General features: G+C 44.6%; 1 protein-coding gene across 18 annotated transcripts in view; it reads left to right on the top strand.

Annotated features, from left to right (window-relative positions):
- Positions 1 to 14,479, top strand: part of LOC139581330 (ensconsin-like) — a 64,496-nt gene that overhangs the window by 18,674 nt on the left and 31,343 nt on the right. For 3 of the 18 annotated variants that reach the window (XM_071410950.1, XM_071410951.1, XM_071410953.1), the window contains 7 exons: positions 2,237 to 2,400; positions 3,717 to 3,825; positions 4,627 to 4,707; positions 6,120 to 6,224; positions 9,032 to 9,142; positions 9,662 to 9,760; positions 14,324 to 14,446. In XM_071410950.1, coding sequence (XP_071267051.1) covers positions 2,237 to 2,400; positions 3,717 to 3,825; positions 4,627 to 4,707; positions 6,120 to 6,224; positions 9,032 to 9,142; positions 9,662 to 9,760; positions 14,324 to 14,446 — 792 coding nt within the window. The remainder of the gene's footprint in view (positions 1 to 2,236; positions 2,401 to 3,716; positions 3,826 to 4,626; positions 4,708 to 6,119; positions 6,225 to 9,031; positions 9,143 to 9,661; positions 9,761 to 14,323; positions 14,447 to 14,479) is intronic. The other 15 variants (XM_071410955.1, XM_071410956.1, XM_071410959.1 and 12 more) reach the window with 10 other exon arrangements.

A 14,479-nucleotide genomic window follows, 5' to 3' on the forward strand; every position in this document is an offset into this window, starting at 1 on the left:
GAGTCGGACCGAGAATTGAACCCTGTGGCACCCCCATAGAGACTGCCAGAGGTCCGGACAACAGGCCCTCCGATTTGACGCACTGAACTCTATCTGAGAAGTAGTTGGTGAACCAGTCAAGGCAATCATTTTAGAAACCAAGGCTGTCGCGTCTGCCAATAAGAATGTGGTGATTGACAGTCGAAAACCTTGGCCAGGTCGATGAATACGGCTGCACAGTAATGTCTCTTATCGATGGCGGTTATGTCGTCGTTTAGGACCTTGAGCGTGGCTGAGGTGCACCCATGACCTGCTCTGAAACCAGATTGCACAGCGGAGAAGGTACGGTGGGATTCGAAATGGTCGGTAATCTGTTTGTTAACTTGGCTTTCGAAGACCTTAGAAAGACAGGGTAGGATAGATATAGGTCTGTAGCAGTTTGGGTCTAGTGTCACCCCCTTTGAAGAGGGGGATGACCGCGGCAGCTTTCCAGTCTTTGGGAATCTCAGACGATACGAAAGAGGTTGAACAGGCTAGTAATAGGGGTTGCAACAATTTCGGCAGATCATTTTAGAACGAGAGGGTCCAGATTGTCTAGCCCGGCTGATTTGTAGGGGTCCAGATTTTGCTGCTCTTTCAGAACATTCGCTATCTGGATTTGGGTGAAGGAGAAATGGTGGGGGCTTTTGCGGGTTGCTGTGGGGGGTGCCGGGCAGTTGACCGGGGTAGGGGTAGCCAGGTGGAGCATGGCCAGCCGTAGAGAAATGCTTGTTGAAATTCTCAATCATAGTGGATTTATCGGTGGTAACAGTGTTTCCTAGCCTCAGAGCAGTGGGCAGCTGGGAGGAGGTGTTCTTATTCTCCATGGACTTTACAGTGTCCCAAAACTTTTTTGAGTTTGTACTACAGGATGTAAATTTCTGTTAGGAACGCTAAGGCTAGCTTTTTCAATCTGCCTGTATATTTGTTCCTGACATCCCTGAAAAGTTACATATCACGGGGGCTATTCGATGCATATTGATATTAGAGGCATGCGTAGCCAAGTGAACATACGGGTCCAGTAAATGGTTGGGCTCGCTGGGGATTCAGGAAGTTAGCAGGCCGGTGCTAGCAGATAGTAGGCCGGTGCTAACAAGCTAGCAGTTAGCAGACTGTGGCAAGCAGACCGGGGCCAGCAAGCTAGCAGTTAGCAGACCGGGGCTAGCAGTTAGCAGACCGGGGCCTTTGAGGGACGTAGCAATGGAGGTAAGTCTGTTTTTGCCTCTTCGTGCGGTGACGTCGATAGACCAGTCGTGGATTAGTAGGGTTCCAAGTTGCTCCAGGTAGCTAGCAGGCCGGGGTTAGCAGAATGGGCCTTCAGCGGACGTCACGCCTGAGGGGCCTGTTGGAATCCTCGGGCAGATTATGTCAGTATTCCAGTCGTAGAGGATCGGTGGGGTTCCGTGCCCCGTACAGTAGAAGGGGTCCGGATATTGTAACCCAGGAGTGGGCTTCGGTGGTAGCCCAGGAGCCCTAGCCAGGCTAGCTTCAAGCTAATTGGTGCTTGCTCCGGGATGGAAACGCTAGCCAGGAGTAGTCACCCGGGATTACGGTTAGCTAGTTGTGAAGAACCAGATGAAAATGTTCAGAGTCTGCGGTAGGAATCCGGGGATATGGAGAGAAAAAAATAGGTCCGTTATGCTCTAGTTTGAGTCACGTTGTACGAACTGGCGAGAGCTTTCCGAGCTAAAGGTTAGCTGATGACCGCTAGCAGTGGTTTCCTGACTGATAGCTGGTAGGTAGTTAGCTGGCTAGCTTCAGTTGAGGGATTCCAGATCCGAAGTAAATAGAAATACTTTAGAAAAAAAACAGATCCACGCCACATTGGGTGAGGCTGGTTGCAGGACAGTATTTAGAAGTTCAGGTTTAGGAAAATATTTTAAAAGATATGCGAAGAGAAAGATATAAAAAGATATATACAAGGGACACGACAGGACAAAGACAGAGACGTCTGACTGCTACGCCATCTTGGATCTGGATCTAATCAAATCATTGGATTAGCAACATACACAAGTACATACATTGCAAGTCCTCAGAGGCATTTCCTGTTAAGACAGGTAATGCCTTCTTTAGAGTGTAGAGGGACTTTACTGGGAGATTTAATGAGGTGACCTCTGGGCTGGTCACAAAGTAAACAATCCAATGTGTTTTCCCACCTTTTTTTCACCACACCCTTTCACACTAACCCATACTTGCACCCCCCCCCCCCCTTCTATAGCTACGAAGGAAACTCAGATCCTGGAGCGGGAGCGTAAGGCCAAGCTGCAGGTGGAGCGTCAGATGGAGGAGCGCCAGAAGAAGCTGGACGAGCAGCGCAGGAAGGAGGAGCAGAGACGCTCGGCCGTGGAGGGAAAGAGGAAGCAAAAACAGGAGGAGGAGAAGGTACAGGCCCCTGGGGTCATCCTCAACACCAGGGCGGCACTGCAGATACAGCTTGTATTATTGGGATATATTCTAGTCAACTCTTGGTGTATGCAGTGCTGGGCATGGAACTTTTTGGGCCACCAGCTACTGTGGCAGGTAGATGAGAAATATTTTCTTTCCGCTACAATTACTGCTGCATTTATTTTGGCGATAAATGTGCTCATACTTTACTTAATTCTTATTTATTCGCTAATGCGAGTGACATGCTTGCACTGTGGGGCCCAGACCACCCGCCAGCGTGACTGGCCGAATTAGACATCTTATCTTGATGTCAACACCGACCCGCATTTGGCAGGTGTTCATTTTAGGCCCTGAGATGCAGTGATTTGGGAATGATACAAATGTGTCTGGACCAGGCTATGCAGATGTACAAGTAAGCAAGAAGAATGTATTTCAATTGGTACTGGTGAACTTAACTCATCACGAGGTGGTTATGCTCAGGTCTGTGGTATTTTATGGTGTAGCCTAATTGGCAGAGTTAATGCTATGTCTCGGTTAGAGCATGGGTGAAGAACTTCAGTAAAGTCTGCATACTTTGGTACGTGTTATGAATGAAACCATATCCTGTTTTAGCTACTTTTCATGGGCGTCTGCTGCAGGAAGCTCAGTCCCTCAGAGTTCTTATTCCAGACACTTTGTTATTAGTGGCCTGCTGTTTTTCACCACTACAGCAACGGACCCAGAACAATTTAGTGTTGGTCGTGACATCTGAAAGATTTCAGAATTTAAAAGATATTATAGGGATATGTGTCTTTGTTTCAAAGCAGAACAGACAATTTGGCTTGATTGTTCTCAAATATGACGTTATCTGACATCTTGTTTGTCTCTCAAAATGATCTCCCTCACTTACCCCTTCTCCCATCACTATGGTCATATTGTAGTGAACTGTTATTGTCAGCTAGTCAGACAGAAAATGGCATTTCACCTTGAGTTACCTCCTCAAATCATTCTGGGACATATGTTCATGTTGTCATTTTTGTCCCATTATCTGTTTGACCTTGTTTATTTTGGTTTGGGAGACCAAGATTATTTCTGAATGACTTTGCATTCTGCCACTGTGCCCATCTCTCTCCGTATCTCTCAATCCCCCCCTCTCTTTCTCCTCTCCATTCCCCCCTCTCTCTCATCTCTCGCTCCCTATCCCCCCCCATATCTCTCGCTCGCTATCCCCCCCCTCTCTCTCGCTATTCCGCTCCTCTCTCTTTCTCGCTCCCCCCGTCTCTCTCCTGGTCGCTTTCTCTCCCCTCGTCTCTCTCTGTGTGTGTATGCTGCAGGAGCACTATGAGGCGGTGATGCGGCGGACCCTGGAGCGCAGCCAGAGAGTGGAGCAGAAGCAGAAGAGGTGGTCCTGGGGAGGGGTTTCAGAGTCAGACAACCGACCTGGTAAGGAACCCTCCATCATACCATTCCCACTCTGCTCTCTATACCATATAGATAGGACTACAAAATGTGTAGGACTCCACGTGTGTGTGTGTGTGTGTGTGTGTGTGTGTGTGTGTGTGTGTGTAAGAAGTTTCCGTTTCTGCTTTTCTGACAGCGGGACGCTGAATGACACAAGTCGGTTAAACTTGCTGTTGCATCCTCACATTGACTGGCTCGTTATTGGTTCTCTGTCAGCTGGAGTTATGTTGATTGGCTCTGTGTTTCTCAATGTTTTCTGTTTTTATTTGAAGTCTGACTGCCTTTAGTTAATGAAGCATACTATTAATGTGTAGTGACATAGCTGCCTCACTGTATCACAAACATTTTTTAGTTTTTGTTTCAGGCAAGGCATTTATTGTACATAGAGGGGCAGTTTCCCAGTAATAGATTACACCTAGTTCTGGATTTAAAAACTTGATCGAAGATAGTCTCCATTTGAAAGTGCTTTTCAGTCCAATTGTGCTTAATCTGTGTCAGGGAATCCGGCCCATACTGTATAAAACCAATGTACTTAGTATAGGTCCAAAATATGTACGTTATCAGTCCATTTATTTGACATTTCTGTGGTCTGATCCCATAGAGCCTCATCCAAGTCTTATGATGTGAGCCTGTTTCCCAGCAGCTGTGTTGTGGGCTCTGATGGTCAGAGAGGTGAATCTATTGATGTTTGTCAGTCAGCCCTGTTCCTCTTCCACTCTGTCCATGTGGGGGGGTTCATGTCTCTTCTGCCCTCTCCCTGCTGAGACCCTTTCTCACCCACAGGAGACCCTGACGCAGGCGCCTCCTCTCCAGTAGCTATAGTTATCTCCCCCGCGTCTCCAGAAAAGCCCCCCAGGACTCAAGGTGCTGGTTGATACCTGTACTATACCTACAGTACAGTAGCATGGACTGGCACTTATGTTAACCACCAGCCCTTTTCTTAGTCACTCACTCCCTCACTAATATCTTCCTGTTCTCCCAGGGATGGGTTGAGGTTGCTTGTATGCACAGATCTAGGATCAGCTTACCCTCCCCCAATCCTAAAATGAACCGTCAGGAGGGGAAATGCAAGGCTGACCTTAGATCAACATGTAAGGGGAACTTTACTGTCGCTTCTGTCCCACATGCCTTGGGCTCGCTGAATGGAAACGCAGCCTGTGGACTTCCTCTCCTTCTTTCACTCTCACTCACTCTAGCACTTCCAGGTCAGCTGTCACATGGAGGCACTGAGCTCTCTGAGCAGCACTGCTGTTGACTGTTTCACGCATGTGCCAACTAATGTCCACGTTCTCTTGACTGTTCACCTGTGGTGTCTATTCAGTTATTTTCAGGATTTTCAATTCTTTCCACTAACTGCTGTGCCTGGCTAAGAATTGGAATGGCTTTGGTCTGGCCCTTGATGTTCATGTATAAAGAATGTATGAAGTAAAGATGCCGGTGTAATGCTATTTGCCAAGCAATGTCGGCACTAAAATATGCATCAATATTCAGAATTTCCTTAGATTGATCAATAGTGATGGGGGGGAAAATCTGTAGTTACATCGCAATATTATTTCAATCCTATGACTTCTAGTATCGAATTATATATTTTTTGCTAGGTAGCATTAGCTAGTGCGAGTCGGCTGTATCTGCGCCAAAACTGTTATTTTTCGTCCTATGGCTTGTTCTCCATCTTTTTAAATAGTGAGCTAACATGTTGTGCCTCACTTTTATATCCATGGCTGATCAAAAACTCATGCTCTCTTGTGTCTCTGCAGCAGACATATAGGCTGCATTTAAACAGGCAGCCCAATTCTGACATTTTTTCTACTAATTGGTCTTTTGACCGATCACATCAGATCTTTTTCAGAGCTGTTCTGATTGGTCAAAAGGCCAATTAGTGAAGAAAGAAAATCTGAATTGGGCTGTCTGTGTAAACGTAGCCATAGTAAGCAATATGTTTTGGAACATCAAATTACAGTATCTAATCACAATACATCTAGAATCGTGAAAATCACAATACATATCAGCACCGAACTATCGTGATAATATCGTATTGTGAGGTCCCTGGCAATTCCCATCCCTATTGATCAATAAAACATTGCCCCACCAGTGCAGTATACCATAGACATGACACTAAATGAGTGTTGAATATTAGCTGCAGGCAGGACATTCGGACACTGCAAGACCCCTGCCCCCTATCTCCCTCTTTCCTCTCCCCCACGCCCAGTCTCCTAGTGGTCCTCCTGTATAACTCCCTCGTCCCTCCCTGTCTGTCTGTCCCTGCCTCCCCTTAGCTGACAAGCGCTCTACCTCCACAATGAACCTGAAACAGCCGGCCGATTCTGGCATCAACAAGCGCCTGTCCTCCTCCGCCACCCTCATCAAATCACCTGACAAAAGTAAGTCCCTACCCACCCTCATGCCCAGCCACTGTCACAGTTGTTGTCAACCTTGTTGACCCTCTTCTTCCTATGTCCAGGAACTGAGTGACAAGCTGATCAGAGGAGCATTAAGAGACTGGTAAACAAATGCTGTGGCTCGCTGTCTCTGATCTCAACCAATGACAAACCCAGCATGAACTTGTGATTCCATTGCATCCTTTTAGTGCTCCCTTCCACTTTTTAGTGCACTTTGTGACACAGGGAAGTGTCTCAGAATCATAAGGAGGGGTGCCAAAGTATCAGTAATCTGTTTATGATCTTCTCTCTCTCTCCTCTCCTCTTCAGTAGTCATTGTACTGTACCTTCCTTTCTTATTCTAATGCAGTTCATCCTGATTAGATTCACAAGGAATTGCACTGTTTCTGACCTTTTGAGAAGAATCATCATTCTGGGTCCAATCTAGGCTTATAGCGTATATACAATATACCGGGGTATTTTGAAATACCGGTGGTATGATTTTCAATACTGTCCCTATTTATTATTTTAATGTATTTATTTAATTTTATTCACAAAAAATCAATTGAGCCAGTCACATGGTATGCTTGTTTATAAAGAGCACGTGGAGCAAACTGACGTTTTCTAACGTGACGCCCACTGTTGAGCAGCACAAGAGAGGTGATCACGTTGCGCTTTAAATTCACTACTATTGTTTTCCGCCTAAATATCTTAAATTATAGTTATAACTCTCAAAGTGCTAAATCATTTTCTCCAGCTCAGGGCTCCAGTTATGCATTTGGCTTGCTAACTTGCTAGGTATAGGTGGCTAGCTTGCAAAGTCAAACTTCTGGGTTACAGCAGAGACAATCAATCCCCTCCTGGATCAATTGTGAGTAGCCTTTTGACATAGTTTATAATTTGGGCTGGGTTGTCTGTCCTTGCATTTACTTTATGTTCTCTTGTGCTTGTTAGCATTTAGGTAGCGTCCGCTATTGCAATTTGCTAGTACTTTTGTTCTCATCAATATATACAGTACCAGTCAAAAGTTTGGACACCTACTCATTCAAGGTTTTTCTTAATTTTTTACAGTTTTCTACATTGTAGAATAATAGTGAAGACATCAAAACTATGAAATAATACATATGGAATCATGTACAGTTGAAGTCGGAAGTTTACATACACCTTAGCCAAATACATGTAAACTCAGTTTTTCACAATTAATGACATTTAATCCGAGTAAAAATTCTTAGGTCAGTTAGGATCACCACTTTATTTTAATAATGTGAAATGTCAGAATAATAGTAGAGAATGATTTATTTCAGCTTTTATTTCTTTCATCACATTCCCAGTGGGTCAGAAGATTACGTACACTCAATTAGTATTTGGTAGCATTGCCTTTAAATTGTTCAACTTGGGTCAAATGTTTCTGGTAGCCTTCCACAAGCTTCCCACAATAAGTTGGGTGAATTTTGGCCCATTCCTCCTGACAGAGGTGGTGTAACTGTCAGGTTTGTAGGCCTCCTTGCTCGCACACGCTTTTTCAGTTCTGCCCACAAATGTTCTATAGGATTGAGGTTAGGGCTTTGTGATGGCCACTCCAATACCTTGACGTTGTTGTCCTTAAGCCATTTTGCCACAACTTTGGATGTATGCTTGGGGTCATTGTCCATTTGGAAGACCCATTTGCGACCAAGCTTTAACTTCCTGACTGATGTCTGAGATGTTGCTTCAATATATCCACATAATTTTCCTCCCTCATGATGCCATCTATTTTGTGAAGTGCACCAGTCCCTCCTGCAGCAAAGCACCCCCACAACATGATGCTGCCACCCCCGTGTTTCACGGTTGGGATGGTGTTCTTCAGCTTGCAAGCATCCCCTTTTTCCTCCAAACATAACAATGGTCATTATGGCCAACAGTTCTATTTTTGTTTCATCAGACCAGAGGACATTTCTCTGTCTGATCTTTGTCCCCATGTGCAGTTGCAAACCGTAGTCTGGCTTTTTTTTATGGCGGTTTTGGAGCAGTGGCTTCTTCCTTGCTGAGCGGCCTTTCAGGTTATGTTGATTATAGGACTCGTTTTACTGTGGATATAGATACTTTTGTACCTTTTTCCTCCAGGATATTCACAAGGTCCTCTGCTGTTGTTCTGTGATTGATTTGCACTTTTCGCACCATAGTACGTTCATCTCTAGAAGACAGAACGCATCTCCTTCCTGAGCGGTACGACAGTTGCATGGTCCCATGGTGTTTATACTTGCGTGCTATTGTTTGTACAGATGAACGTGGTACCTCCAGGGATTTGGAAATTGCTCCCAAGGATTAACCAGACTTGTGGAGGTCTCCAATTTATTTTCTGAGGTCTTGGCTGATTTCTTTTGATTTCCCCATGATGTCAAGCAAAGTGGCACTGAGTTTGAAGGTAGGCATTGAAATACATCCACAGGTACACCTCCAATTGACTCAAATGATGTCAATTAGCTTATCAGAAGCTTCTAAATTCATGACACCATTTTCTGGAATTTTCCAAGCTGTTTAAAGGCTGTCAACTTAGTGTATGTAAACTTCTGACCCACTGGAATTGTGATACAGTAAATTATAAGTGAAATAATCTGTCTTTAAACAATTGTTGGGAAAATTACTTGTGTCATGCACAAAGTAGATGTCCTAACCGACTTGCCAAAACTATAGTTTGTAAACAAGAAATGTGTGGAGTGGTTGAAAAACGAATTATAATGACACCAACCTAAGTGTATGTAAACTTCCGACTTCAACTCTAAAGAGAGATGGCTGTGTCACAGCTTCATGGGTGTCTCGTTGTCTCTCAGGTGCTCGTGTGAGGAGTTCGTCACTGAACCGGTTGCCTAGAAACAACAAAGTCGACCTAGACACTCAGCCCACTAAGGAAGGCAGACAAAAGCTTCAGGTGGAACAGACAGGTGCATATTAAGCCCCCCCCATACACCACTATCCTCACCCAACTCAGCCATCCTCTTCATGCTCCACACTCCATTTGATAGGTCTGAGCAACCGTTGCCTGATGTGGCTCTGAAGCTTTTGACAACGCCCTCATTCCGCACAGGAAACGAGTGCCTATAGAGATTAACATATTTGATCTGGAGAGTATTACGTGTCTAGACATTTTTTGCTTGTTAGAGAAACAAATATTTTCTTTAAGCCTGAATAGTTGGCAGATGCAGGCTATCATCATACAGTACCGTGGTGCTAGACATCATGCAGCCCTCTATCGAGAGAGAGAGCAAGTAATCAGATTATGGTCATAGTGTCATTTTGCCACACAGTCCACTAACGTAGAATTCAAGGCATATTGATTTGTACTGTAATGAGAACAAAATTACTCGTAATGAAATCCATGTGTTTCGTGAGGCCCTTTTGTGGGAAATTGCTCCTGCCCCCTCTGTCCTTGATAGACTGTAACCCCACTCTCCTGTCTGTAGGCCCCTCCCTGATGAAGAGAAGCTCCTCCCTGACACGCGCTGGGGGGGGCAGAACGCCGACCCCCTCCAAGCTCGATAAGGGGACGTCAGATGACCAAGGTGGCTAGCATGAACCAAGTTTATATTTTCTTGTCCTTGTCTGCATTACTCGGGCCTCCTCCTTTTGTAATAACAAGCACGCATCTCCTCCAACATTTGTCTGCTCATTCACTTCACTCATATTCAGCTCCTAGTACTGATTTGTATGTGCAAGCTAGGGAGGTTTAGGCAGTTCAGGCTACTGTTGGTGCAGTGATTGTAAAATGCCGCAAGCTAGGGACTTAAAACTTCCAAACCGGCCTTCGTTCCTTTCCTCCACTCTTTCCTCCTCTCTCTATAGGTGTGCTCTTTTCCAGCCAACACTACACCCTCGACTGCCCCGAACTCCTGTGCCTTTGTCTGTCCCTGGTCTCTACCAGGGGTTCTCTCTGGTGCCTCGTGTCACTAACTCACCCTGCTCTTTCTCTTACAGATCTCTCCTGTATTGTTGCTCGCCTGCTGTGTTTAACTCCCAGCTAATCTTGTCTTAACCTCTCCCCTCCACCCTTCTCTCCCCCCCCCCCCCCTCTCTCATTCCTTTGAGCTGCTAAGCCCCAGGAATGGCTCCTAACTAACACAATGTTTTGTTTGTTGGTCACGTTGTGTTAGTTGTTTTGCCTGCAGATGACGTTTGTAAGCATTGGATTTGACACATGGTCTCGTGCACCGCGCTGTGTCTCGGTGCCATCCCACTGTAGCTCCTAGGGTTTAGAGAGCACTGACATGGCCACTGACACCCCTTGTTGAAATACTGTGCTACTGCTACTAACTGTGTTGTATTTCTGTTATTGTATGTCTGTGTTAACCATATCCCACTGCATCCAACATACTGTATGTCTGTGTTAACCATATCCCACTGCATCCAACATACTGTATGTATGTGTTAACCATATCCCACTGCATCCAACATACTGTATTTCTGTTACTGTATGGCTATGTGTTAACCATATCCCACTGTATCCAACATACTGTATTTCTGTTACTGTATGGCTATGTGTTAACCATATCCCACTGTATCCAACATACTGTATTTCTGTTACTGTATGGCTGTGTTAACCATATCCCACTGTATCCAACATACTGTATTTCTGTTACTGTATGGCTATGTGTTAACCATATCCCACTGTATCCAACATACTGTATTTCTGTTACTGTATGGCTGTGTTAACCATATCTCACTGTATCCAACATACTGTATTTCTGTTACTGTATGGCTATGTTAACCATATCCCACTGTATCCAACATACTGTATTTCTGTTACTGTATGGCTATGTGTTAACCATATCCCACTGTATCCAACATACTGTATTTCTGTTACTGTATGGCTATGTGTTAACCATATCCCACTGTATCCAACATACTGTATTTCTGTTACTGTATGGCTGTGTTAACCATATCTCACTGTATCCAACATACTGTATTTCTGTTACTGTATGGCTATGTTAACCATATCCCACTGTATCCAACATACTGTATTTCTGTTACTGTATGGCTATGTGTTAACCATATCCCACTGTATCCAACATACTGTATTTCTGTTACTGTATGGCTATGTGTTAACCATATCCCACTGTATCCAACATACTGTATTTCTGTTACTGTATGGCTATGTTGTAACCATATCCCACTGTATCCAACATACTGTATTTCTGTTACTGTATGGCTGTGTTAACCATATCCCACTGTATCCAACATACTCTATGTCTTGTAGTAGTTGTTCAAAGTGTCTGTATTTAGAGTATTCTCATTTACAGGGCAAATAGTTGCTCAGTGATATGAGACGCCATGAACTGTTTAAACATCCTTTAGCCTTTTTTTGTTTATCAACTCAATCTTTGAATCTCCCATACTGAGAGGAATCCCCCAACGAGCCATCCATGTCTGTCCTTAACCTGGATCCTTTCACTAACCAGACAGGGAAAACTCTCCCATCCCCAACCGTTCCTAACCACGTTCCCTGGCCGACCCTGACCTCCAATCCGTCTGGAGCTTCACAGCTGGCCCACTCTACATCTAACATGAGTGTCTACCACAGATGTCCCCTCTCTGTCAGGGAGCCTGAAGGAGGCCTCGACGCAAATCCCTTTATCCAAAGTGCCAAACAGGACTATAGAGCAACAGTCGATTACTTTAACATTTCTGTTGTTTATCGACCTTTGTTACTGGGATATTGGGCTTCCATAGGAACCAAGGGGGAACTGTAATCCTTCATTTCGTGAGATCAAGAGCTCTTGGTTTCTACTGTCAGACTCCAGGTCTCCTGCTAATATGTACCCCACTGTCTATTCACATACAGTGCATTCTGAAACTATTCAGACCCCTTGACTTTTTCCACATTCCACGTTACAGCCTTATTCAAAAATTGATTTTCCATCATCAATCTACGCACAATACCCCCTAATGACAAAACAGATTTAAGATTTTAGCAAACGTATTAAAAATGTAACTGAAATATCACATTTACATAAGTATTCAGACCCTTTACGCAGTACTTTGTTGAAGCACCTTTGGCAGTGATTACAGCCTCAAGTCTTCTTGGGTATGACACTACAAGCTTGGCAAACCTGTATTTGGAGTTTCTCCCATTCTTCTCTGCATATCCTCTCAAGCTCTGTCAGGTTGGATGTAGAGTGTCGTTGCACAGCTATTTTCAGGTCTTTCCAGAGATGTTCAAGTCCGGGCTCTGGCTGGGCCACTCAAGGACATTCAGAGATTTGTCCCGAATCCACTCCTGCATTGTCTTGGCTGTGGGCTTAGGGTCGTTGTCCTGTTGGAAGGTGAACCTTCGCCCCAGTCTGAGGTCCTGAGCACTGGAGCAGGTTTTTAGGTGCCTTTTGGCAAACTCCTAGCGGGCTGTCATGTGCCATTTACTGAGGAGTGGCTTTCTTCCACCATAAAGGCCTGATTTTAGAGCGCCTGCAGAGATGGTTGTCCTTCTGGAAGATTCTCCCATCTCCACAGAGGAACTCTGGAGCTCTGTCAGTGACCATCGGGTTCTTAGTCACCTCCCTGACCAAGGCCCTTCTACCCGATTGCTCAGTTTGGCAAAAATAGAATGTTTGTTTGTTTCATTCTGTTTCTACTTTTTTTATTTTATTTTTTTAATCACAAGTGCAATATTTAGGTGATTGTGTGTGTGGTCACACACGTTCTATTATAAAGGCTGTCATGGCTAACTGCAATATTAGTGTATTGTTTTTTTCTCAAGACTTGAGTGTCATTTGCTGTCAAGTCTAGGCAAAAATAACATTGGATTGCTTTCATTTTTTTTTTTAGCTGTGAGTTAGGTTCACATTAACCACTTTTTATTTTACACAGAGACTGATCATGTAGATCATATTCTTTGTTGTTTAATTAGTTAAAGCCTGCATTTCCCCCTAGCAGGGATATTTTTTGCGTGTTTCGGTGCAACAAAAAAAAATGCCTTTGGGCCCTCACCAGTTTGCATCCCTGAGGAAGAGTCTTGGTGGTTCCAAACTTCTTCCATTTAAGAATTCTGGAGGCCACTGTGTTCTTGGGGACCTTCAATGTTGTTGACATTTTTTGGTACCCTTCCCCAGATCTGTGCCTCGACACAATCTTGTCTCGGAGCTCTATGGACAATTCCTTCAATCTCATGGCTTGGTTTTTGCTCTGACATGAACTGTCAACTGTGGGACCATAGGCAGGTCTGTGCCTTTCCAAATCATGTCCAATCAATTGAATTTATCACAAGTGGACTCCAACCAAGTTGTAGAAACATCGCAAGGATGATCAATGGAAACAGGATGCACCTGAGCTCATTTTTGAGTCTCATAGCAAAGGGTCTGAATACTTATGTTAAGTTATTTATTTTATTTTATTTTTTATACATTTGCACACAAAAATCTACAAAACTGTTTTTGCTTTGTCATTATGGGGTATTGCTTGTAGATTCATTAGGAAATTGTTTTATTTAATCAATTTAGAAAAAGGCTGTAACATAACAAAATGTGGAAAAAGTCACGGGGTCTGAATACTTTACAAATGCGTAGTGGGCAGGGCCTAGAGTTACCGTCTTGGTTTGGCAATTTCAATGTAAGACTTTAAATCATTGTTCGATCCAATACAAAACACTGCTATAGTCTGAACAGTAGAAACCATATACTTTGAGCCCTTACCTCCATGTTCCCTGTCTGTCCTATCCACCCCATAGCACACCCCCTTTCTTGTTTGTGGGCTGAGTTCACTAATACCCTTTTTACCCCCCAGCATTCCCTCTGCACCAGGAACACACCTTGATTAGACCTCATTTGTAGTACTCTTCAGTTGCTTGACACTCACTCTGGGTCTGTGTCCCAATACTCTTTCCTGGTCTTGTCTTCATTCCCACTGGGTGAAAGGACTAGGTTTCCTCAAGGACTCCCTTTAAGACTATTGAGACACAGCCTTGGTTTCTTATGTGGATTCTCTCCTGTTACTGGTTGAAATCATATGGTGACCCCCCCCAAATCACGCCCCCCTTCCGCCCCTTTCTTTGTGTTGACCCCTCCCCCCCGCCTCCTTTTCTTCTTGTTTTGGCTTCTCCATTTTTTGGGGGGGTTCGCCATGTTCCGGCCGTGTAGCTCGCAAGCCCCTGGCAAGCCCCGTGGACGGAGGGTTCCTCAGTCGCCTTCTCACCCCCACCCAGGCCTCAATAGCTAGGAGCAAGAGCGCCGCAGCCCTGTCCGAAGGAGGCGAAGCCCCAGGTAACCCCCACAGAGGAGACCCCCTGTAGACAG

Source organism: Salvelinus alpinus, chromosome 7 (genome assembly GCF_045679555.1).
Source record: "Salvelinus alpinus chromosome 7, SLU_Salpinus.1, whole genome shotgun sequence".
NCBI lineage: Eukaryota > Metazoa > Chordata > Actinopteri > Salmoniformes > Salmonidae > Salvelinus > Salvelinus alpinus.